The 25,660-nt window shown below is 42.9% G+C and overlaps 1 protein-coding gene across 1 annotated transcript in view; it reads right to left on the bottom strand.

Moving 5' to 3' along the window:
- PKHD1 (polycystic kidney and hepatic disease 1 (autosomal recessive)) overlaps positions 1–11,742 on the bottom strand; it is a gene marked incomplete at its 3' end in the record, with an annotated part of 176,819 nt that extends 165,077 nt beyond the window's left edge. Inside the window, exons 1-9 of the mRNA XM_010018724.1 lie at positions 11,691–11,742; positions 11,159–11,236; positions 9,023–9,167; positions 7,973–8,072; positions 5,825–5,882; positions 4,403–4,481; positions 2,136–2,210; positions 1,591–1,655; positions 567–606 (exon numbers count right to left, since the gene is read on the bottom strand). Of these exons, the coding sequence (XP_010017026.1) occupies positions 567–606; positions 1,591–1,655; positions 2,136–2,210; positions 4,403–4,481; positions 5,825–5,882; positions 7,973–8,072; positions 9,023–9,167; positions 11,159–11,236; positions 11,691–11,742 (692 nt within the window). The remainder of the gene's footprint in view (positions 1–566; positions 607–1,590; positions 1,656–2,135; positions 2,211–4,402; positions 4,482–5,824; positions 5,883–7,972; positions 8,073–9,022; positions 9,168–11,158; positions 11,237–11,690) is intronic.
- Between the last annotated feature and the right edge of the window lie 13,918 nt (positions 11,743–25,660).

Raw genomic sequence — 25,660 nt, forward strand, 5'->3', positions numbered from 1 at the left:
GCAAGAAAGAGAAAATGCCTGAGGGATCCTTGGCCATTTAAGTTGAAGTAGACCTTCTTTTGTCAGAGCAGGACACTCACTTTCCAGAGAAACAGTGGAACATTTCTGCAAGGTCCAACACACCTTTCATCAGCACATTAAGGCATTTATTCAAGAGACTCCATTAGATAGCTGAAACTATTTATTAGAAGTACTGTCCCATTGTAAAGTATGGTTCTGACATTGTCAAAACCCCTTCTCATCACTTCCTTTTATGGCTAAATTCTCTCTCATTTGGATGAAGATTTAAAAGTGAGATGAGAGGATTTATTCAACTAGGTTTAGCAGATGACTTATGTTTTGGGCGCTGAAGCTAAAGTATTAAAACACCAAAGCAGTCATGCTTTGGGGGAGGAAGAATCTCTCTTTTCATTCCCAATCTGATGATCACCTTAAGATAGAAAAACCTCATCTCTAAGCAATGAAACACAAGATTCAGTAAAAAGATCATGTGCTTATCCTGGATAAAATGCAGCTGTGTTCCCATGCAAAACCTCAGAAAGAGAGGAAAAAATTCTTTTACTCACTTTCCCTTGTTAAACACCAAGAAGCTCACATTGTGGGACCCTGGAGGAAGGAAAAGTAATATGCTTTATGGCATAAGTATGTAGAGCTTCATGAAGAGTGCATCCTACCAAACTTTGTCCAAGTGTCCTGGGCCTGATTATCCTCTTCCTCACACCTTCATTATGACAGTATAACTGCATTGATTTCAGCAGAATGTGTGTGTGTGCAGGAACTGAATCAAATATCACCTTAGGGATCTTAGAGCCTTAGACCATAGGTAGGCACTAATACTGTGAGATTACATATCTGAACCTACAAGCTGAATGTCAGAAACAGGATTTGATTGCCAAAGCATAAATGCTTCATGTCGTCTTAGACCTTGTGTATCCTAACTGACCTCATTTGCCATGCTAGGGAAGTTCAGATCTCTTTCAAGACCTCTGTTAACACTGACACCCCACTGCAGAGCTCCCAGATACCTGAAAACCTCAAAACCTCAGGTTATTGATTTGTGCCGTCAGTGGCAAATCAATTTGAAACAGAGATTTCTATTTCAAATATTTAACTCAGATCATCTTTCCCAAGCAGGAAGCTTGTTGCTCAAAACCTCCAAAAGAAATCAGAATCTTCTTTAGAGTGCTTAGAAGCAAAGAAAAATTAAAGGATCAAACCTGTTACCAGAGAGACTATGAATACAAACAAATTTATTCCTTTCATAAAACAGAAGAGGTAAGGTCAATCACATACAAGAAGGATTAAAGAAAAAGTAATAAACAGAACAAAGATAACAAATCACATTGCTGCTGTTATTGCTCACATCATGACATGATTTCACTTGAGCAACGCACTTGCTGTGAAGAGGATGCAAATCACCACAGTGACTATGTCGAAGACTGAGAAGCCTTGATGTAAAGCAGTTATTGTGGGCTCAGCCCTGAGCCACACTCTTGAAACAGAGCAGAAACTCATGATTAACACCCTCCCTTTACCCTCTGGAGTTGCAGGAATAGCAGAAACCCATGATTTAGTCCCCTTTCCACCAACCTATGTGGTTCCCTTCCACCCGGCACTGCAGAGTCCCCAGTCCATCTTCTGCCTGAATAGGGTAGCTGCGGAGAGACAAAGGATTTTGGCAAGACTTGGGAGGTAAAAAGAGCAAAATACAGTGAGAATCATCTAACCAAGAAAATATGTGGAGTAGATCTAAACTGGTTTTTCTTGAATCCCTTTAGAAGCAAGAAACAGGTTTTCTCCTGGTTCCCTGTAAAAGTGGCCTCCCCTTTCCCATGGAAATGACTACCCTGCTTTGGAGTCTAAAGACTTGAGAGTCTAAAGAGCGAGATGTGGCCAGGGCATAGTGTATCATCTGCAGGCCAGAAAACAGCCCCTGAGCCTGCCTGGTTATGCATGCTTAGAGCCACAGGAGCCAGCAACCTACACCCACCCCTATCACAGACCATAAGGTCAGCTCCCCATGGTCTCTCTCCACCTTAAGCCAAAGAGCTTCTTCAAAAGTCAAGAATTCATTTGTGCACAAGATACGCTGAGCCCTTGTATCAACACAAACCAAAGGTAAGTCAGGAACTGACATGCTTCCAGTTTGCCTGTCAGCAAAAGAGCAGAGGCTGGTCCACCTATCTCCTTCCGCCACAAGGATAGCTGGCCTGGGCAAAAAATAAACAGGAAAGATGAGATATGATGTGACATAGATAGAGCTTCACAGATAATAACCTGATCCTGTTAAAATCAGAGCAAATAATTTCAGACAGGACAGAAATTTCCCCTTTCTTTTATCCAACATTTATTAACCTAGAAAACTGGACAAGCCCTAATCTCTTCTCTATTCACCTGCAAAGTGTATTCCTCAAACCCTGTGAGAACTGTGCCTCTGTAAAGACTGTGATGAGACCATCTTCGAGACACCTATGCCAGTTCTGAATGACTCAATACCTCCTTCCTGTAGAGAAGGGTTAGAAGCCTGAACAACAGGAGGTCTATACTCACCCTGCCTTCCAGAAAAAGCAGGCAGCACAAGTACAGAATCATGCTTGTACAGCCATACTGCTTCAAGATGCTGGTCAGTCATTCCTTTATTTCAATGAGGAAAAACATGACAAACAACCTCTGCTGAAATCATCCAAGCTCCTAATAGCAAATTCAAGCAAATCCTCACCTTAGAGAACCAAGATGGAAAAGGACAACTTGTGATGGAGAGGAGGAATCAGATTGGAGTAATAAATTTGGTGGTAAGCATAATAAGCAAAGCTTGGCAATGTTTCTTTGAGAATTAACAGGCAAGGAAGGGAAATAGGTAATTAAAACCTGTAATGCAAACCCATGCTTCAAAGTGTAGTTTTATGAAGTTTTAATAAAAAGAGTTTACTTTTATTAATACAGCTTGCTGATATTGAGGTACCTTTCAAGGATGAATAGGAAAAATTCAGTGCTGTGAAATGTTTGGATCAGCATCACTGGATCATTGCATCCCATACAGAGCATGGAAAAGGGTGCAGAACACATTCAAAAGTACAAATACTATGGGTTTTTGCTCCAAATTCCGTATCACTGGAACTGAGCAACAGACTGCTCTGGTCATGTCCAAGTCCCCACCTGGTACGTATTTACTGGCACACCAAAAATGGTCAAAATATTCATGTGAAGCTACAGTGTGAATGTCTGGTATGCGAAGACTCTGAGGCCATTTCCTCTTTGACGATATTGATGTTAAGCTGTAAATTAGTAATCTAGCAATGGACCATGCAGACACGTCCAGCCTGCAGTCAGACAGACCAGCCTTTCATCCCACTGATCAAAGGTTTCACAGTGCCACTAGACTCAGGTAAAACAATAATTAATATCTAACAAAGGATGCTAATGTGCATCCAGTGAGAAAAAGTGTAGCGCTGATAAGTGGGTGCAGCTGCTAAGGCAGGAATCTGCACTGGACTTTCATTTATGGTAGCAGAGAATTTAATTACTTAGCAAGGAACATTTCCATTCAACCTCAGAAAGCTAAAAAGCATTTAGTGGTCAAATATCTGCAGCTGCAATTAAAATTTCTATTTATTGAGAATATACACCTTTCCAAGCTACTGAAATGATACTTAAAATGCCAGCACAGAAATTATAAACTAATAGTTTATCTTTAAATACTCACTTGGGCTTAGTTCTTCACTGCCATTGACACTCATACAAGGAAGTAACTCAGTAGTGAGAACACTTCCATACATATGGAAGTACATGACAGACAGCAGGTCAGCGTTCATGCCCATTTTAGATTCACTGGGCTTAAAGACCTTCTGTCCTGAAGTAAATGTTTTAAATCTACCTGCTTTGCTCTGTTGCATGTAACCACAGAAGCAGCAGAAAAAAATACCTTTGAGAACAAGGAAATGACCAGAGAGGATTTAAAGCAGTGAACAGCAAAGCCTTTGTCTCAAAGTACTTCTGCTTTGTCTTCTGAATCAACAGAGCATCTGCTTCAAGCTAACAGTTTTTCTAAAAATGCAAATGGATGGGAAAATTTATTTAACTTTTAGCTTCTGACATTATTTTAATTAGTTAAATTTTAATTTGCTAGCCAAAGTAAAATCTACAGCAACCAGACGCAATTACAGTACAGCTCACACTGAGCTGTGATTGACTGTGCTGCCAGTAAACAAACCAAGTAGCTTAATGGACCAGTTGCAATTAGATTAACAAAGTTTGCTGGAGCCCAACTCATGAGCTGCAATAAACCACAAAGGAAGTAAATGGCAATTCTGGGCCAACTGGTTGCAATTTATTGCTGTCAAGGAGGTTGATGTAAGAAATGCCAATTTACAGGGATTGGGTCAGAGAGCTTACATATAATTACCCATCAATATAATCCACATTGAAGTCCAGGGTCTCATATCTTCCAGCAATTGTCTTCCCATAAATCTCTATTAAATTTCCTGTTTAAAAGGAAATGGAAATTGAAGGAGTTTTAAAAAAAAGAGAACTTACTTGCAGATTTTCTGAGCCAAACAAAAGAAATCCTTGGTCTTTACTAATTATGCAGAGAGGTGTCTAACTGGCTGCACTGACAGCTACTCTCAGCTTCTACCATAGTTCAAGGTGAATTTGCACTTAATTCAGTTTTCCCAAAACACACACGTCTGTTTCCCACAAAAAAACCCTCCAACTCCCAATTTTTTAGCAAATCTAGGTTTTGTACCGATTTTTGTACTGACATTTTCCTCAATTCTTTTATTAAATAAACCCCATGTTCTAACCCAATTTTACTGTAGACCTTCATGAGGCAACCAAAATTATGTCATTGGTACACACTAGACAGGGTCAAGATCTAAAGAAGGACTTCAGCATATATGTGGAGAGCTGAATCACAACACTGGTGACAGCTTGGTTCAGATGACTGCACAGAGGTGTCTTACACTATTTGAAGCACCCTGTTCTCCCACTGTGGCTCCAAAAAGGAACAAGTCTTTGTAGCTGTGTCATATCTACCAGCTCCATGCAGGTCCCTCATGCTCCATGACACCTCAAACAGCACTAGACACTGTTACTCTTGTGTTCTTCGCTGACTACACTGGGAGGCCAAACACCCCACTACCACAAAGAAACCTCTATATAGACATGAGAATCTGGAGCTGAAATGTCATTGAAAATAACTGGAAATGAGGGAATGACTTAGATTGAGGAACATCTATGTGATCTGATCACCGTGTTCTCGAGAAACCAAAATGTTTTGATTAAGCTTCACCTTGGAAACTAGCATTTCAATATTTCTCTAAAGCAGCCTGCAAACACAAACAGAATAGAAATAGGGGGAAAAAGCCTTCTATACACCAGTTAATTGTGCAGACCAAAACCAGTCACTGTCTTCTCACGTAACTTTAAAGTCTGATCTAAAGCCCCATTAGCCAGAAGGTCAGTATGGCATTACAATACTATCACCTAATAGCTAATTCTTCTTAAAACTATTGCTAAATAAGGTCAGATGACTCAGTTTAAACTGATTAGACCCATACATCTGCTGAACGTGTCTCAGGCAGAACTGGGCTGCCAAATGTACCAAACAAACTGGTCACTGTGTTGCTCACTTCTCTTGCACCCAGTGCTGCAAACTCTCTACCCTTGTGCAAACCCATTTTTGTGTTCAGCATGAGCGTAGACTTTGAATTCCAGAGGTGCCCATTTTAATCCCCAGCAAGACAGATCCCTCGTAAGGAGAGACACAGTATGGAAGCTCAGATAATAATTAAAGTGGGCTCCAGCTTAAAGAAAGGTCCTGTACCTGGGATGCCAGATGGTGGACTAATTTGGTAAACCACAGGTGTCTGTGCAGCAGAGAACTGCAAAGAGAAATTCGTAGTTAAATGACAGTCATTCTCGCAGCAGTCCAGCAAGATCTGATTACACATTGCTCAACAGAGTCAGCAGCCACATTTTACAGGCTTCAGATTTGATCTTTGAAGCAGAGTCCTGTTCTGGGAAGGGAGTAAGAGCAAACATCCTCTTCTTATCCCCTCTGCATTCAGAGTATGTCTTACTGCTATTTTCACATCCTCTTTTGCACCCAAATTGCCCACCCTGGTTTGAGTGAATTCCAGAAGATGCAGTTTAATACATAAAAAGCTTCTAAGCCATGCCTTATCTGAAGTCAAGACTTCCATTTTATCTTACATCATGGCACCATTTTTCTTCCTAATAGTACAGTCTTAAAAGCTATGTCTGTATCATAGAAGTGAAATACTTCATCTAGCCTTTAGCAAGCTTGATGCAGTGTAGCAAAAAAAATGTTTGTCTTGGCCCCTCTTAATGCACTATAATATATCAGAGGTGTCTTTGTGAAAGCACTACCTTGACCTCTGAGGGAGCAGCAAAGAAATACTGGAAATACACTGTGGGGTACTATTTTTCTCAGAGTTCAAGAAGGAGCAGAGAGACTGTGCTTTGAAGAAAGCCTTTCAGAAGACAGGGAGCACACAAGGATGCTTTCCAAGTGGCATAAGGTCATCACCAGCCTCCCAAAGTACCCGAGACACATAGATAGCTGACCCAGCACATGCTTTGGCTGTATTTTCAACAAGTAGAGTCCCTTCTCTTCAGCTGACTCTTGACTTACAGATGCTGCTGTTAGCCCAATAAATAGCATAAAAAAACTCATTTGCCAAATCAAATCAAAGACACCATTGCATATGTTGCTGAGGTGGGTTTTTTTTCAGAGCTTTCCTTAAACTCCATTTCCTTTCAAAGCTCAGTCTTTGCCTTGCCTTCCCTTCTCCTCATGGTCATATAAAAAATGAATGAGCAGCCATGAACTCCCTGCAGTGATGGCCACTTCTGAGAAGCAAAGGCAACATCACACCATACCCTGAGCTGGAGCTGATGTGGAGAAGCAGCCAAAAGCAGCATGAAAGCTAGGGCCACTGGCTGACACAAGTCTTCTGAGCTGTTCAGACTTGTTGCTGCCTGCAGCAGGCTTTTTCAATCTAATGTGGAAGCAAAATTAATTTTTAATACGCATAGCTCCCAGGTCCCAGACCCAAAACAAAGAGACACATTGTGTTTTATTTAGCTTGGAATGTGCCTCATTAACAGCATCCCCTGGTGATTTTTCATCAACTCTCTAAGCTAGCTGAACCACCCAATGACTCTTCGGCTTTAATGTGCAATTTTCTGAAAACACTGGGTTTTCTTGCTTGATACTCAAAGTTAGCACGGAGTGGGACGTGACTTCCAGACACATCAGGCCTCATTACAAAGCACACAGTCATGGTTAAGGATTCTGCCCTGCAAGAGACCCTGACACCATTGTCATTAACTGGTCTAATACCATCATATCCCGCAGCCTCCTGAGACAATGTGCCTTGATACTTAGAGCCAAAGGGAGAATACAGTTCAGGGGCATGAGATCGGGGGGTAGAGGAGGGGGATAGTGAGCTCTAAAAGTAGCTGAGCAGCAGATATGAAATCACAGCTGAGGTCTGAGCATTCAAAATCTTGTTCATCTTAGGTGTGGAGAACTGTCCTAGACCTGAAGAGATGTCCTTTCTTGTAATGAGCTGTGCCCATTGGATTTATTCTTGCCCATGGTTACCTGCCAATTCAGACTGTTATCTGCCACCCTGCAGCTTGGAGGGTGACGCCAGAAGAAGCCAGCATAGGATCTTCTGAATTTGTGGCTTAAGTGAAGAGACAGATTAACATGGACCCTAAGAAAGACCTCTTAGGTCATCTATTCTATCCATTGCCACTGATGAATGCCTCAATGCACCTAATTTTTTAAGGGACAGAAGGAGCATTCTGACTTCTTGTCCTGACATTCAAACATACAGTAAATGAGAGAGAATATTTCAACATATTCCCTGTGATACTGTCTCAAGTTTGACCCCAACACCTTGAATTCTTTATCATCACTCCATACTTGCTTGATGGTTACCTTGAAAGTAAAGTTTTCTTTCTCCACCTCAGACAGATTGTTAATCACACGTCCTTTAAAGATCACCTCCACATTGTACAAACCCTCCTGAGGTGAAGACCTAGTGCAAGAAAATGTGTTATATTGAGTTATTTTTCTACAGATTTGGTTTGTTTTTTCAGGAAATGCCAGCTCCTTCAGAGGGTCTCCATTCTTCACAGGTCCACTGAGGCTTCAGTAGAGCAAAGCAAATTTACACTGTAAACCCAAATTTGACACATATGAACCTAAATTCTAAAACTACAGATTAAAAGAAATGTGGAGGCACAGCAAGAAACTACAGTTAAGTGCAGAAGGTGATAGGACTACAAAAGAACTCTATCCAAATTGTACATTAATGCAAAAAAAGACAAGCTCATTAGACATGCTCAGACAATAATTGTTATTCATTAGTATTAAACTAACCCAGGGCTGCCTGGATCAACAGGGCATCTTGATCCTGGTTTGTAAATTAATGTTGCATCATTAATGCACACAGTTTCACAGCACAGCATTCAGCAGAATTAACTCCCAGCCAAATCAAAGCAACAAGAGATGGAAGAGCCCCACTAGGGTCACTTTTATAGCCTCTTGAGACACTCTCAGTCTTCCAGACAAAGAACTTTCTTTAAAGATATGACAGGATAGAAAACAGGGAGCTTAGATAGCCCCCCGATATCATTTGTTTCCTGCTCTACTCATAACTTCTCTTTATGATCTTGGACAGGTTAGGGACACCAAAAGCTAACAAAATCCTTGCAGACAGATTTTTGTGGGAGTTTTGCATCTAAGAAGTAGATATTTACAAATCATTGATGATCTGAGTGTAGCCACTCCAAGAAGACTCACTCTGACTCTCATGGTTGCCTAATGCTTCATTAAGTTGAAATAAAAATAAATTCAACACAGCTTGGGGGGCAGCCAGAGGAATTCCTTCAGCTCCCAAGCTGCCTGTACAGAGACCGAAAGAAAATGAGGATGCAACAAGACAAATGGTAAGGTCTCACCCCACACTAGAGTTGTGGATCATACCTTGTTCTGCATCTTACAGTGCATAAGTCAAAATACAGAGGGGCCACATCACAGGGCAACCTGGGCAGGTCTGGATTCACCAAGAACACCTCCAGCTGGGACACAGTGGCTGAAGAGACACAGTCTAGCTGGTGGGATCTTGAGCCTAAACAATCAATCAGAAGAGCTCTGTGAGGACAGGATTACTCATATTTAGTTGCATATGACAAACATTTTTTAACATATGACCTAGCTTCTCTTTAAGGTCTCTGAGCATTGCTCCTGATACTTTATTTTTTTTTTTAGATCACGTTTCTTTAATTTCATATTGTTGTGGTTTAACCCCAGCCAGCAACTAAGCCCCACACAACTTCTCACTCACTCCCCACCCCAGCAAGATGGGAGAATGAGGGTAAAAGTGAGAAAATGTGTGAGTTAAGAATAACAACTGTTTAATAATTAAAGAATAATAATAAAATAATAATAATAATAAATGTGTAAGGAAAAGAGAAAAAATAACAAAGGGAGAGGAAAATAAAACCCAGGAAGGACAACTGATGCAAATGAAAATTGCTTACCAACTGACTGATGCCCAGCCAGTCCCCAGGCAGTGGCCCCACTCTGCCAATCTTCCCCCACTAGTTTTATTGCTAAACATGATGTCATATGCTACAGAATATCCCTTTGGTCAGATGGGTTACCTGTCCCAACTGTGTCTCCTCCCAAATTTTTGTGCACCTCCAACTTACTTGTTGGTAGGGTGGTGTGAGGAGCAGAAGAGACCTTGATGCTGTTACTAACACTGTTTTCAGCACAAATCCAAAACATAGCACCATACAAGCTGCTATGAAGAAATTTAACTCTTTACCCCAGCCAAAATCAGTACACACATTAAGACCAAGTTCATTCCACTTTGCATCTACATGGTGGGCTTTTGCTTCTAATACAGTATTTGATCTTTCACGTGTGTTCTACTGCAGAGATTGACAGTTGTTGGGAGTTGGAATCGCCTCAGCCATCTACACCGAAACATACACATGCCTATAGATACCTAAAGCACCCACAAAGTCAGTATCGCTTCCCACAGTCTCTGCAGTTGTCAGTGCCTTGCATAGTTTTGCTGACATGACCTGAAGTTGGTCCGTGCTGTAAGGTGGATCTGCTTAACCCATTTCTTTAGAGTGAGCTGTCCAAAGGATCAAGGACTTAATCTTCAGAAGGTCAGGCTTTACCTGAACATAAATTATCTTGTTTAACTTTTGTAGCGTAGTCAAATACAATTAGAAATTAAGAAGGCTTACAAACAACACTCTGCTCAGTCTTCACTGGTGGTTCCCAGCCCACAGACTCACTTTCACTGACATCAGCAGTTTCTCATCTTGCAGCAAACATTTTCCCATGGTCCCAGGAAAGTTCTTTCCTTTTGACCCAAAGCCTGGCTGTCTACTTCCACCCATGAAAAAAAAAGTTAACTCATCTTGAACTGCAAGACCCCAGCTACAACTGTCTCTGCCTGTTACACAGTGCTATTGGGGAAACATCTCTTGATGACCTGAGCTTCCTTTCTGCCCTCTATTTCATCATCTCTATGGGAATTCACAATATTCAAATAAGACCGATAGCACTCATCACTATTATAAATAGCCAAGTGTCAGAACTTGAGCATACCAAACATACAGATGGCTCAGAAACCAACTCTTTTCCCGATGAATCAATATTCATTACTGCAGAAAATCAGACCTAGCTTTGTACAGCTGGTTTTGGGCCCAAATAAGTATGACATCAATTTCTGTGATTTTTACTCAGATCTCATGTTTATCATTAATGTTTTTAAAGCTCCAACATCACCTATGAACAGAAAAGTCTATGAACTATGAACAGAGATTCTCAGCTTTTCTTCGAAAATAGGGCAACAGGAAGGAAATTTCTAGCCATTTGTCTGCAAAAATAAGTAAAAACTTTACTTCTGTAGCTTAGAAAGAACTTAAAAACAAGCAACTATCAGCAATAGCTTATGAAGTAATAATTTCCAGTTGATTTCGTGTTATGGGTGACACAGAACCTCACTCTATCACTTAGGGTTTGCCACTCCAACCACAAATGTCAGAATGGAGCTGTTTCTGTTTGAGACAAGCTTCATACGAGTTTAAAACTCACCATTCAGAGTAATAGTAATCCACGTTCCTCCAGCGACACTGCCCTCTTGGGGCTTAATGAGCAATCCCGTGGCTGTCACTGCAAAAACAACCCAGCTGCGTCAGGCTGAAGTGTAATGCAAGCATCTAAAATACCTCATTCAGGATAAGACACAGTGTGCCAAGAGCTGTCCTTTGGTGATCCAACCCTTCATCTCATTTCTCCTCAGGCATCCAAATTAGTCGCATTGCTCATCATTTTCTCCCCAACTGCCTCCCCCATGTAATAGTTCTGCTTCCCCTCAGGAGGGTTTTGATGCTTTCAGGATTTGGTAAACCAAGTTACAGTCTGAGCCTCCTGTCCTCCTCAAGAAAAAACATTGATAATAGAGGACAATGTCCAGTTTGCTTCAGTCAATACCTCATAATATTCAAAATCTTTTAAAGATGTATCTCCATGTCTCGCAGCCAGTCTATATTCAACCCAGTGGCACTGAATTTTGCTGGTGGTGTATGACCAGCATGGTTGGAGACAACACATCTCTATCACCCACCTGCAAAGAATATCAGCTCAGCGCTCAGAAGAGATGACCTCCAAGGGTTCATCTTGAAACTTGGATGGGAATTTCAGAAGAGTCTGGCTTCAAAATCATGGCTTGTGGCCTTAGAACTCTCCTGCAGTATTAACAAACCCCATCTGTATTTTCTCCACACTGAAAGCCTGTGGGAGCAACAGTCTGTGTTATAGCAGACAAGATGGACCACAATGTCAAATCACAAAAAAACAACACTGATTCGCCTCCCACACAGTAAAAAGGATCAGTATATTGCAAGCCATATTATTTTTCCTCACACTCAGTAGACCTACATAGAACATATGCCCCTCTGAGAAGACCAGTTTCCAGCCAAGCTCAGGATGAGTTTCACCTACTGGGGCCATGTTTTAGGAGACTGATTCTAATTAAACACAGGTGAATTAGTGAAAACAACTACAGGTTTTAAAGCTGATGGTTCTAAACTCTCCTAGCTCTGTGCTGCTTCATGCAAAAATTGTTGCATTTATTACAGTAATTACTTCATCATGCCATGGTCATTCTCCAAATCCAAATAGCAGGACCTGACTATACTATTAAGCTCTTCAGCCTCAAACAGCTAACCCCAAACTGGGAATGGCCCATGCTGGCTCCTCAGGTGTGCCTAATTATCATTTAAAACACTACTAGTAGATCTGATCACAACACCTGTGAACTGTTCTAATAATTTAAGGAAATAAACTTTTGAGTCCTTGTAGATTAGGACATGCCTTGCTCTTACTTGCTAGCCAACCATATCACACATTCCCTTTACAAAGTCCATTCCAGGAACTGTTGTAACATTTAAAAATATAAACTGTCAATTTCTGTATGAGGCACAAACCCCAAAATAAAGTCATGTCCACATTTGTTGCACAACCCAATAGAAGCAGATCTGTGGAACAAAACAACCCATGCTGAAGATCCAACATCCACATGCCAAGCATTTAGGGGTGTTGCACACAGCACTAGCTCTAGGCTAGTACCAAGGACTGAACATCCATCAATGGCTGGAGCATATCTTTGATTTCATCCAGAAGGACTGACATCTGTTCACTGAGATAGTTCTGTGGTGTGAAACATAGCACCTTATCTGAAGGTGAACAGACTTACTTCAAAAGTGCACTCCTGGTCTAAAACAGATGCTAAAGAAAATACTGTGCAGCCTCTAAAGTGACTCTTCCTCCCTTAGGAGTGGAGACTCTCCAAGATTAGAGTGAAATCAATGTGTCCATAGCAGGTGTTAAAGAAACGAAATCTGCTGGTTGGTCCTCTAGGAAAAGCAAACCTTATAGCAAAGCTGCTATTGTTTTTCACATGCTTCCCGCCCTGTATGCTGTTACCATAAACATGGTTTTAAGATCATCTCAATACTACACATCATGGTCATGAAACCTCAAATAAAAAGTCTCCACAGAGCTGCTGGGTAAAAGCAGGGATGTACAGTGGAAGAAGTGTGTGTTAGCACCCTAGAATAGATACAACAGGAGAGTAACACAGGGCGAGTAGGACAGAAGCTTTACTTACCCCATAATTATGGCAAACACACTGTCCCCATGAAGCCAACTACTAAGCTTCATAGAATCATAGTTTGTGTTGGAAGGACCTTTCAAGGTCTATTGCTTACTGTACCACAAGACCTACTGTAACTCTTTTCCCTATATTTCTTGCACATTTTAAGATAACTGTAATTTTTAGGGGTCAGAGTCTGGAGCCGTGATGCATGTAAAGCTTGCGTTGAAAAGCAGGTGCATAAAAGATCACTTAGGTTTACTTTTACCAGTATTACCTTATTCAAGTTGTCATTCTTCCATTCCTCCAAGGGCTCCAATATCAACATAGCTGCTCCATCCCTTTGATGCCAGAGCTACAACAGTTTTCAGTCTGAGGTCATGTCGGGCACTCAGTTCAGTGGGGAACTGAGTCACAGTGTGCAGATACCCACCAGACTAGTTTCCCAGAAGGCTCAATACCCGTCATAGACAGCTCAGAGCCCTCCATTGGGCATGCTTAATTATTAACCTAAGCTACTTGCTGCTATTAACTGTTTTGTTCCAAGTCTTTAATGACCACAGAGGGAGTAACTTGGAATTGTTCTTCCATTGGTATATGACTAGCTGCTCCAACAGGAGGATAATAAATCCATTTTATCCTCTTTTTCCATCACAACATGACAGAAAAACAGATGGAATTGTTTCTTGCTCTGCTGATATCCAATCTGGGAATGACTTTCATAGCAAGTGGACTTCAAGGTTTCCTTATACACTCTTAATTCAATTTTTCCATGGCATTCCCAACAGTGTCTGCATGTGGCAGGAATTCTGCCCAAAGGGTGTTCAGACCTCATACCACATCTTAAGTAACTACATCCCTGCAGGTCCTTATACAGTCAGCAGTGGACTTACACACAGTTATCATTCACCCCACAGAGAACCATGTGCCTCCACTGGCAGCAGGGAAGACCCAGCTCAGCCTATACTGAGTGCTGAGTAGATGACCATCACCCTTATTTCCACCTCTGCACTCATCTGCTTGAAGATGAAATATTTTTGATGGAGCCACCAGAAACATAATGAGGCATTGAGCTCCTGCACATGTATGGATGCCTTCATGGAAGTTTCCACTGAAGTTCAGAGGAAGCTTTCAGACACCACAGCATAACTACAGCTTAATGAGTTACTATGCACCAGTATGTATGCATACTCTTACCTCATCCCCAAAGGGAGGTGAAACAGGCTTTCTTGTTCTTCCTCAGCCTCAATTCAGAGACACAGAGGCAAAAAGTCACAGGCAATCACCTTCAGGGAAGTTCTGGAGCTTTGCCCAACAGCAGAACCAGTTGTGTTTGGTTTATTCTTAGGCCAACCCCAATGTCTCAGCTGCATATAGCCAATGATTATAGGAACCCAAGGGAAGCAAGTTAACCCTATCCTGCTCAGTAGTCTACATTGTTTACTTATTAGCTGGAACTACACTGGCAACATGGTCAGAAGAAAGAGTGCATTTGAAGGAATTCTCAAACAAAAAAGTATTGCCAAAGCAGAAACAGTTAAAAGGTGATAACTTGAACAGAGCAGACAGAGCAGTACCTGCTAGTACCAGGGTCCACTGACAGTCCCAAACAAGGGGATGGACCAGGTCCAGGATCCCTCTAAGGAGTCCTCTCAGGAGCAAGACAGGGAGGGGCTGAAAGGTCAACTACAACATGAGCCAATGACCCAAGAAAAAGGCAGGACTACACATGGGACTGAAGACCAGTATTCATAAAGAGACTATAGGCCCAAAACTGAGGTTAAATAGGGCTCCTGGACCATGGGTAGGTGTGGATGGGGGTCTCAGGTGAGGCTGATTGTAGTTGTTAAAGCTTACGGATGCCCTCAGGGCCCTGACATTTCTAATCCCAACATCACTCAAACTCTCTAAATCATAATGAGCAAAAAAAATGAGTATTCATCTCTGTCATTCTGAATACATTTTATGATTCACTCCTAAGGAAATATTTATATAGAAAAAAACTCACAAAATGTCTGGGTTGCAGATCCAAAGGATTTGACTGGGACAATGGGTTTATTCTTTGCACCAAGTCACAGATTAGGTAAAACACCACATAGAGAACCATCCCCCTGAAGGTGCTGAAATGTGAAAAGAAAGGGAGAGCTGGTGAAGAACACTGATCTTAATAGGCCAAGTTGGATGTCCAAGGCCAGGTTGAACAACCTGGTCTAGTGGGAGGTGTCCCTGCCCATATAGCAGGGGAGTTGGAACCAGATGAACTTTAAGATCCCTTCCACTGCAGCCCATTCTATGACTCTATGAATCTGTGAATAGCCAGAAATGCGGGCCACAAAGAAGGAAAGGAATGGCCAAGTCACACAGGAGCCGTGTCAAACTAAGTGTCAGTACTCTCCCACTACAAGCTGGTGACCGTGTTTTAGTATGATTACCCACCAAAAAGGAAAACAATACAATTTGATGAATGAGTGAATATTTGTATGTGCTTGTAAGTCAATCTTTCTCCTGCTGAGGGAAAGTTCTGCTCAGAAACATCGCCCCAGGCCACCCGGTTTTGTTTGTTTGCTGCTAGTCATTTGAAGTTTTCCTATTTTAGGAGTGTGAGTAGAAATATCCTTACGGACAGGCTCAACTTTGGGAATCTGAGGAACATTCGGTCGCTGCAACCAGAAAAGATACATAGCAGGAGGTGTCAGCAGTAGCATTTCGTCACTAGATGGAAGTATAGAGCCGTTGATGACCTGCCGACCACTTGAAACACAACTGAAGGATGGCCAAGCTGTCACTGCTCCCTCTGACACAGATCCAGGGCCGATTTCTGTTAACTCTTTGTGCTTGAGGGACAAGCCATGACCCCCTGTGTGGTTCTGACCCAGACCAGCTCAAACATTTCCCAGGCATGGTTCAGGAGTCAGCATGGCCCGTGCCTGGTCCCAACGAGCAGTATGGGCATCGTGACTGGGTTTTTTTAAGGCTGTTTTTGAGTTTAATAGCATGGGCTGCTTGGAGCAGGAAAGGGGCCCTGCAAGGCTAGCTTGCTAGTAGACATGTAGCCTGGAAGACTTTTCAGGCTAGCCTGTCCTGCAAGGGCAGCCCCTGCACTGCCCATGCTACGCTGTGCAGAGCTCTTACAGCTGCTCTTTCTTTCTATTAATACTTCACTTTTGTGTATTGACACAAATTTCCTAGCAACCAAGGTCACAAGAGAAGGTGTTAAGAAGATGGACTGATTAATAATAAATCCTGGGGTTTGATGTCTTTTTTCTTGAGAGGCTCGTTAAACACCAGCAGGCAAGGTGCTGAGCTGGGATACCCAAAGGAAACTAGGGGATTTGGAAACCCCTCTCTGACTGCATTTCCCTTTTTGAACCCCAGCCTTCCTTATCCTGGTCCTTGGCATCCAGCTGGTGAAGCTACCCATGGGAAGGTGAGTTGAGACAAAGTGCAGTAATGCTAAGCAGGGATCTGGCCTTTATCAGCCGTGCTCAAAGTTGTTCCCTGGGGGTCCACAGAGATTGGGTTTCTTTAGTTGTAATAAGGATCCCATGGTCTCCATAGAGCAGGTAAATACCTGTCACTGCTATCAAGTGCCACTATGCAGGGTGGACTGCACCCACTGCTTCCCCATTTTCTACAGCCCCAAGCATCCTTCAAATAGGACCAGCATTTCAGCTTTAAATCTCTGCCCTCAACAAGCCACTGTGTTCATTCCTGGGTTTACTGGAACAGGCTGTGCTGCCCACTGTGCCCTTTCCATCATGGTCCTAGCCACAGCAGTAGGGCTGATATAAACTGCCTTGAGATTTTAGGTGCATCGTGTATTGTAAAATACAAGTCCCATCTTTCCTTCTGAGTTTCAATGTATTTAAGTCACAAAACACTTATGTCTGGAATCTCACAAGTAAAGCAAGAAGAACAGTCAGCCAGGGATGGGCAGAGACATTTCAAAAGCGATGTGTCATTTTGTCATGTTCCATTCCTCGTCGAACACATTAGCAGAGAAATCAGAGTATGAGAAAGCCAATACAGCTAGTTCATGAACATTTCCCAAAGCAGGAGAAGGAAGAGCCCCTGGTAGGTCAGGAATGGCACTCAGATCTCCTTATCATTACCCTGGTGTTGTAGGCACCAGGCCATAAATCTCCCCAGCTGTGCTGCTCCCTTGTCTGCCATGATTTACACAAGGTGGGGTGGTGAAGGCAGAGATCTTAACACGAATACTACATGAGTTGATCTAGGGAAGGTAATAAGAATTTTACAGAAGGGGATTAAAAGTCAGCTAAGAAGCTGAAAAGCAAAAAGTATCCTTTGTATTTATCAGACAGTACCAATATATTCACATTTCCCCTTATTCCTGCTCCCTAATACAAAATCTTCTTTAGTGCTTTACATTAAAAACAAACAAACAAACAAACATTTCTTCTTCTGAAAATCTTAACATTTGGTTTGGTTTTTTTTCGTTTTAAAACCATTTATTTAACACTACTTCTACTTATATTTGCAGCCCATAATTGAGCTGCCTGACTCACCAAATTTATTTTTCTAACCAATTTGCAACAGGCTCAGCTCTTTCCTTTGAGAGGAAAAATGCTGGTGCTTCCAGGAGCCTTTCTGCATGTCTTTACAGGGTCACTTTTCAGCATGATGAAACTCTGTTGAAGTTGTTCCCATAGCTACTCTCGCTGCATTTTAAACAGGCGATGAACTTCTTTAAATACTAAATTTATTGCCAGTGCAGCTGTTTTAATGACAGGTTTGAGGCTTCTTTGGTTTCAAGGTTGAGTGTGTTTCAGCTCGTGTCCCCTGTGGTCGCATGGGTTGCAGAGGGGATGCGAGTCACCCGGCCGCCTGCCCGCAGCAGATGCTGGAGCCTGGGGATGCACAAGGCAATGGGATAAGGAGAAACCAGCATTTTGCAGGGAATCTGTCTTCTGCAGCTTTGGTCTTCTCACCGGTATGTAGAGGATGTTCCCCTGCTCCTGTGGGATCAGTGAGGTACATGGGATGGCCAGGGAAAACAAGAGGTTAAGACTGGCTTCCACACAGCTCATGGCGTAGGAATCCTCCCAAATAAAAAACAGCCGAAAGAGAAAAAAAATGCAACTTCAAATAAAGCACTAGCTGAGTCTGTACTTTGAAAAAGCATCCTGGTTATTGATCTCTTCACAGAGATTTTCCGCTGTCAGGCTGCTCACAGACACCATCTCCTTCACACTTCTGATCAAGCAGGGCTCAGTTTCAGTATGATGGACCATCACTCCTTCAATCTCTGTGGTACAGGGCTTTTTTATCATGCTAACAATAGCATCCAAGAAAGACTACACACAATACCAGAGAGTGTCTGGCCTATAAAAGCTTTCCATTTAAAGAGAGGCACAGAAACACAATCCCACATGACTGTGGGAAAAAGATGCCTGCTGCAGACTTTGCACACTATGTGATAACATCCCCAAAGGAGAACTGCACAGGTTGGACCGCAGACCCCAGAGGCAGCATTGCTGGTTGAAATCAAGAGGTGTCGCTTTGATGGAGGAAATCTCCCAGGGAAGTTCAGGCAGGCACCAGTGCACACATGCTTTATTTAAGCATGGCATTTGCTTAAATAAACAGCTGGTAGCGGATTGGGTTTCTGAATCAAACTGCAACCCAGAACCTACTGAGATTCATCCGTCATTAGTCTTTCATTCGGAAACTTGTTCTTGGACTGCTCCCCAGTTCTCAGAAGAGTTATTCAGGCAAATACCAACCCCGCCTCTGTGTGCAGAAGTCTCTTTTCTTCTGCCTGTCCCTACTCTTATGGCAAGGCAAATGCCCACTTGTTTCTCATTTTAATACAAAATTCCTTCAGTTCAATGAGTTTTCATTTTAGAGGCTGCCACTGCCCATCCCCTCCATCCCTTCTACCCATGTCTAAGCAGGGAGAACAGGTGGGACAGCTGACCCTGGTGAATGAAAGGAGAGCACAGTTTCACTCCCTTCACCCCTTTCTCACAGCCTGCCACTGCTGTCAGTGATCCCTGAGACCCCAGGGGCTGGGGATTTGGATGTATTAGTCACATGAAAGAAAAGAGCCTGCAGCAGGCTGGTGCTGGGCTTTGCTTCACCTCCAGGCAAGGGGATGGTTTGCCACTGTATTCCTCAGGGCTGGCATCAAGTGACACTTGTTTTGGAGGGGTTTTTTTATTTGCACAAATTGTCTTCTATGTAAAATGTGCCACAGCTCTGATTAAAAATAAATAAATAAATGAAAAGAACAACTGTCAATGATTCCAGTTGTACAGCGAAACGTGCAAGGGTGGCCACTTGATAGAAAATAAGATCTTTTTCTGTCAACAGATCTTTGGGGTGGGATTTGGTCTCATTCACACTGTGGGAAGCTCCACAGCCTGTCATCACATGGCAGGCTCAAGAAGAGCATTAATGGTCTCTCTCAGTCCTAACTCTATTAATCCAATGTCACACACAACAAACTCCCAGGCATACTCCTGTAATGTGGATTCATGTGAACACTCTGGTCATTGAGCTGCATCACGTGGATATTGCTCTTCTCTCAGGAGTAAAAGCCACAAGCTCATGAAGATGCACAGATGAACACCAAACCTATTACACCACAAGAAAGCAACACAGGTACCTAAATACCCTGAAGTCTGCTTTGTATTGCCTGTGTCAAAAATCAAGTCTCACCACAGGCTTGATCAACCTTGCTTCTTATGGACACGCTGACTGCCTGCCCTAATACCAGCAGGTAGGAGCAGTATTTCCACCACTCTCAGCTATCTCTGGTTGCTGGAAGTCACAGAGCCTCCACATCAACTAAACAACAGCAGTTACACTGCAAGCAAACAGTTTTAAGCTCCATCCAGCAAGAGCAAAGCCTTTTTCTCACGTATTTCAGGCGCTTGCACACACAGTGAGTTCTGCTTATGTATCACCATAGCCATTCCCATAACCATCTTGAGGCAAAAATATAGGTCCCTGAAAGCAGAGGGAAGGATTTAGTGCCACCAGGCTGGGACAATAAGATGCCTATGTGGATAAGACACTAAAGATAAAAAACACTTGGCTGTTAGCAATCTTGACCATTGGTACAACTATGGGACAGATGTGGTGACTGCATGTTGCTTTTCTCTTAAGTTGAGGTGTCAGTGATATTTCAGGGTTCAGCTTGGACCTCTGATGTGTTGATCACACCTACTATTATTACTGCTATGAATCTTGATTTGTTTTCCTACTCACAACAACTTCTTTCATATTTCCATCTGGTTTTCACCTTATGTTCATAGAGTCTTCATAAACTGCCTGAATCCAACAAGAAACCACTTTCTACCAGGTCTTAAAAAAACTCTTTTTGTTAAACCACAGCAAGTTTTAATTTCCCCCAGATTTTCAGTACTACCAGACACCTAAATAACTGGTTATTCACATAGGTCTAATCCAGGTCTCCTTGTGCCTGCTGCTGCACAGACCCGTTGACCCAACCATGAAGCAAAAAATAAAGAGAGAAGGACAAAAGCACACAGGTGGAATGAGGAAGGTAGACTTGATCACAGGCTGCTCACTTAAGTGCATGTGTTAATGTTTTAATTTAGAAGGTGTACATGGATTAAAATGCAAACTGAATGAATATTCAACCCCCAAAAGCAAGATGATGCCCTTCCTTTTAGGGAGGGGGTTCATTCAGCTCAGTCAGATGCACTTAATACAATGCTTTCCAGCACCACTGTGCATGTACAGGGGGAAGGGCCATTAATAAAAGTGCCAGTGTTCCTGCTGTCAGCGCTTTACCCACCTGTTCCTCTTATAGCCCAAACGTGTCCACCTCTGACCCCACTGTGGGCCCGAGGCACCTGTGAGGCTGTACCACCACCCCTCAATCCCCTGCTCCCCACAGCAGCTGTGTAAACCTCAAGGGCAACAGCTGGGGGCCGGGGATGATGCTGGGTGGAAGTACAGCACAGGGCATCTGTGAGGGCTCCAAATCACCACCCTGATGGTGGGGTCTCTGGTTATCTAAATTGCACAAAGTGTGGTACTACCCCCATTTGAACCCCGTGTCCTTAAATTCAGCACAATTAGCTCTCAGGAGGAGTTCTTGCCACAGGGTGCTAATTTGGTAATTGGCTGCCCTGAGGGACTCCAGGTTGGGTTAGGGATCTGCTCAGCGGTGCTGCAGCCACAAAGGGTTTCTGAGGAACCCTGAACACATAATCTTTGCAACCACAAGGATGGGGAGGGGAGAAATGCTCCATCCCTGGCAGTGTTCAAAGCCAGGCTGGACAGAGTCTTGGGTGACATGGTCTAGTGTGAGGTGTCCTTGCCCATGGCAAGGGGGTTGGAATTAGATGATCCATCCCAAACCATTCTACGGTTCTATGATTCTATGAAAAGGATGAGATAAACTCTTCCCTTGAGTGCTGGATGAAGCCCTGAAATTACCTGGAAAATGCAGTGAGGATTTTTCCATTTTATGGCAGTCGGGGGCAGTAAATTCCACATCTTGAGTTCAGAAAGACAAAAATGCACAGGTTGATGCAACCCGTGTGCTTGCTTGTCTGCAGGCTATTTTCCAAAAGCCTGACATGGAACTGGGCCTTGATGAGATCCTCCTTAATCTGCCTAATAGTAAAAACACCAATGGGATAAGATCAAAACACTACCCTGAGGCATCACTTTTTTCTATCCGGTCTAATTACGTGCCAGAACTCAACAATATTTCTCCAGTATCCTTTTTCCTGTCTTGAAGGCAGATGAAGCTGTCCTGCATGGAAAGATAACCCTGTACAGAGGAAAGGTGTCAGGAATCCACAGTTCCTATTCTAATGCCAATAAAGAAAGATACTCACAAGCTGTCCAACTCTGCAGGTTATTGGGACAGTGGCTTTCTGGCCTGGCAATAGCTAGAAAAGCAGTCCTGCTGCTGCCATGAGTCTTTAGCCATGCATCAAGGCATCCTCCTTGGTGCTCCTGACCTTCATTGGGTAAAAGAAGCAAAGAAATTAAGACCTTGGCCTTCCCAGAAGTCTTACCTGACCCACCTTTACTACTGAATGGCCTCAGAAATCTCTCTCCCCTCTTCCTAGTTTTTAGACAGTATCTGAAGATCTAACGTGGCAGCTCCATAACTAAGAGTGGATGTCCTAAAAGGTGGATCTACTTGGAACCCAGGTTCATTTGCCAGCTTCCTCCTACACTTACAGGGGACCTGGGTAATTCATTCAAGGTCTTCATGTCTTCACTTAAGGTCTTCTTATCTATTCAGTAAGGAAAACAGCAGGAATAAGATGACATCTTGGATCCTCAGACAACAAGATTGTGCAGAGAAGAAATGTCTCATTAGCCGTTTTCCTCTCCATAGTCCAACACCAAATGCAGATAACATCCTTGTTGTGTTCTACATCATCATCATTATCATTATTATCCAGTTCCCTTACCACATCTGTGCCCACAGCTGGACAGAACTATGTTGTTTGCCTAACTCATTGTCATCTTCATATATTTGAACCTAGATTTCACAGGAACTAAACGGGCCAAAAGGCATCATAATGGGACATAAACCTGAGGAAGCAGGGAATAAGATTTCATATCTCTTGGACTGGAGAATCCTTAATACAGGAAACAAGGAGCTCTTGACACATGAGTTACTGGAATTGCTGGGAGGAGCTGGGGACTTCCGTAGTCTCTGTTCTGTTCAAACCCACTCAGTGGAGCTTTACTCAGATGCTTTCAAACCAAACATATTGCCAAACAGAAGTCAACAACAGCCAGTTCAGAAAATGTCAAGGTTCAGGAGCCTTTGTTAGGAGATTCATTGAATATTTGGTGCAAACCAGGCTACTTCTTGGCCTTTTTCTTGAGATTATTGTCTCCTCCCATGCTTGTTGTCCCTTAATAATGGTGCAAGGGACTGCTGGAGTTGAAGCTCAGATTGCTGGAATCAGACTGATGGTATCTGTTGGCAGTTGCTCTATCAGGCCAACTCTGAAAAGGTCAGCAGCCTGATCTTCCCATCAACTAACACAGAAAGCACACTCAAAATCAAGCAGAGGTTCTAAGACTGGATGTCTCCCTAGGGGAGAGTTCTTAACTTCTGCATCTGGGCCATAAGCATTCCAGATTCAAACAGCCTTTTTCATTCTGGAGTCTATGCCAACTTTCCACCTCCTTTCCCCATCACCTACTCCCGCAGGCAGCATGCAGGCATGCTCCCCAACCCAAACCCTCTCCTGCTCAATCAGCTGTCACGGGCCCCACATTCCTGCAGGACTCCCAGAATTGGCAGCTCTGGACACATGCTCTTTTCCACCCCCACAAGTATGCAAGCAGGTGTGAGGCACCACAACTTCCCTTGTTCCTAGCCACTTCCACCCAGGCAGCGTGAATGAAGGCACAGCCAGAGGGGCAGATGTTCTGTTCCCCTCCATCCTCTTTGCATCCCTCCGGGGAATGTACAGAAATAAAAATCAATCTCTTCACCATCGTTGAAGTGCCCAGAAAAGATGAATCTTATGTCTCTGAATATATAATTCCTCTGTAACTCACTCTAACAGGGACTTTACACCAATGGTGAAAATGAGAAAATCCATGGCTCTTGGTGCATCGCAGCACACAGTTAGAAAGGAGTATCTGGAGCATGTGCAACCTAGGTCAGTAAAGTTACTGAACACTGTGTAAAACAAATGGCATCTGTGTTGCTCTCACACCAAAAGGACCCTCAATGAAGGGATTTTGTAAAAAAAAAAAAAAAAAACCAAAACAAAACCCATACTCAAACATTTGTTAGTGAAGATCAAGAGAGAAAAAAAATCCAAGTTTTTCACTAGTCATGAACAAGCAAACACTGCTCGTTGCTTTCATCCAACCAGCCAAGTTATAAGCTGATGGTAGTTACTACAGGGTTACAAAGACAAATAAAACATGGCAACACAAAATTACCCTATTCACATCAGCCAGGAATACCAGAACTACCATATCAAAATGCCAGGAGATCCAGGTTTTAGGTGTTCATCATCAGCTCAGAGAGGATCAGGCTGAGCCCCCTCCCCAGTGTTGTCATCCAGCCTCTGGCAGCAGGGATGCTGTCCCCTCCTGTGCAGGAGAAACCAGGTGTGACTCTGCTCAGTTTATCAGACCAAGCACAGCCACATCTCAGAACATTTGCACTCTGGGTCTAAGCATCTGTTCACCTATCTGTCACAGCAGAAGCTGGCATCGCTACAACTTTCTGTCTATCTCACATAGCCTGTGCTTGCCTTCCCATGCCAGCTCCTCCGTCTGAACACACTTGTGAAAAGCTCCAGTATTTGTAAACCCTTTCACTGATCAGATTTGCACTTCCAACCACCTATTACTGAATAAATGTCCTACACTGGGAGGAGAACTGGGAAGAGAACTCTAGAGAAGAGGTCTTTGGCCGTTAAAGAAACAATTAGGTACAATCCCCTATATAGGTTTAGGAAGGTATTTTGCATTAATTATACAAAACGCTTTTCTATACTGACAGTTACACTTTTCTCATTCCTATTGAGATGGGTTAGCTTACACAGAAATTAGTTTCTTCTTGGTTAATATTAAGTGGTTCAAATGCTACAAGAGGAGTAGTTGCCTGGCACATTTACAGTTATCCATTGTATCAATTATTTCATGAATGATAATGAGCATGGGGCACTGCAGGGTACTGGTTTTATCCACATCCCAATGAGTCTTTTAAGTACTGAATAAAAATATAATAAAAACTAGGTGAATGTAGTTTGGGCAGTCTATACCCTATAGGTAAAACCTATATGCAAAAAACCCTTAAACTTCAGCACATTTAACTTTTTTCTTTCAAACAAGTGGGATTTTAATTAAAAAATAAATAAATAAAAGAAGCCCATCCATTTTGTGCTGGAAGATTCAGCTCACAAGCATGTGCAATGGACCAAGCTGGTGGGTTTAGAGGGACAACCACCTTTCTTTCCATAAAGAATGGTCTGATACCTTTTACAAAATTCAGGCCATCCAGTGTTAATCTCATGACTGCACGGGACCATGTGGGGTCCCTGAGCTAAACTACCGCTTTTGGTATTGCTATAAGGTGTATCAGTAGCTCTAATTAGAAAACACCTAGTTTTTACATCTTCCACATGGCCACAAAAGAAGTCACAAGCCCAGCTTGCACCCAGCTGGTACATACATTGTGCCATCCCCGCACTGTCTGCGAGCCCTGGCATGATCCAGTGACGCCAAACACAACTCTTAGTGTCAGCTTCCTGCCAGGCATCTACCCAGAGTGTTACAGGACAGCATCAGCCCCAGCAACCAAAATGTAATCTTTTACAGGTGGGTAAACTGAGGCATGAGGATCTCCTCTTCCTATTATGTCCTCCTCCCTCCAACCTCATATTGCTGCCATGCACAAGATGCATTGTTGTTCCTTTACCTTCTTTTCCACAGTGACCTTG

Source organism: Nestor notabilis, unplaced genomic scaffold, assembly GCF_000696875.1.
Source record: "Nestor notabilis isolate BGI_N333 unplaced genomic scaffold, ASM69687v1 scaffold17747, whole genome shotgun sequence".
Lineage (NCBI taxonomy): Eukaryota > Metazoa > Chordata > Aves > Psittaciformes > Psittacidae > Nestor > Nestor notabilis.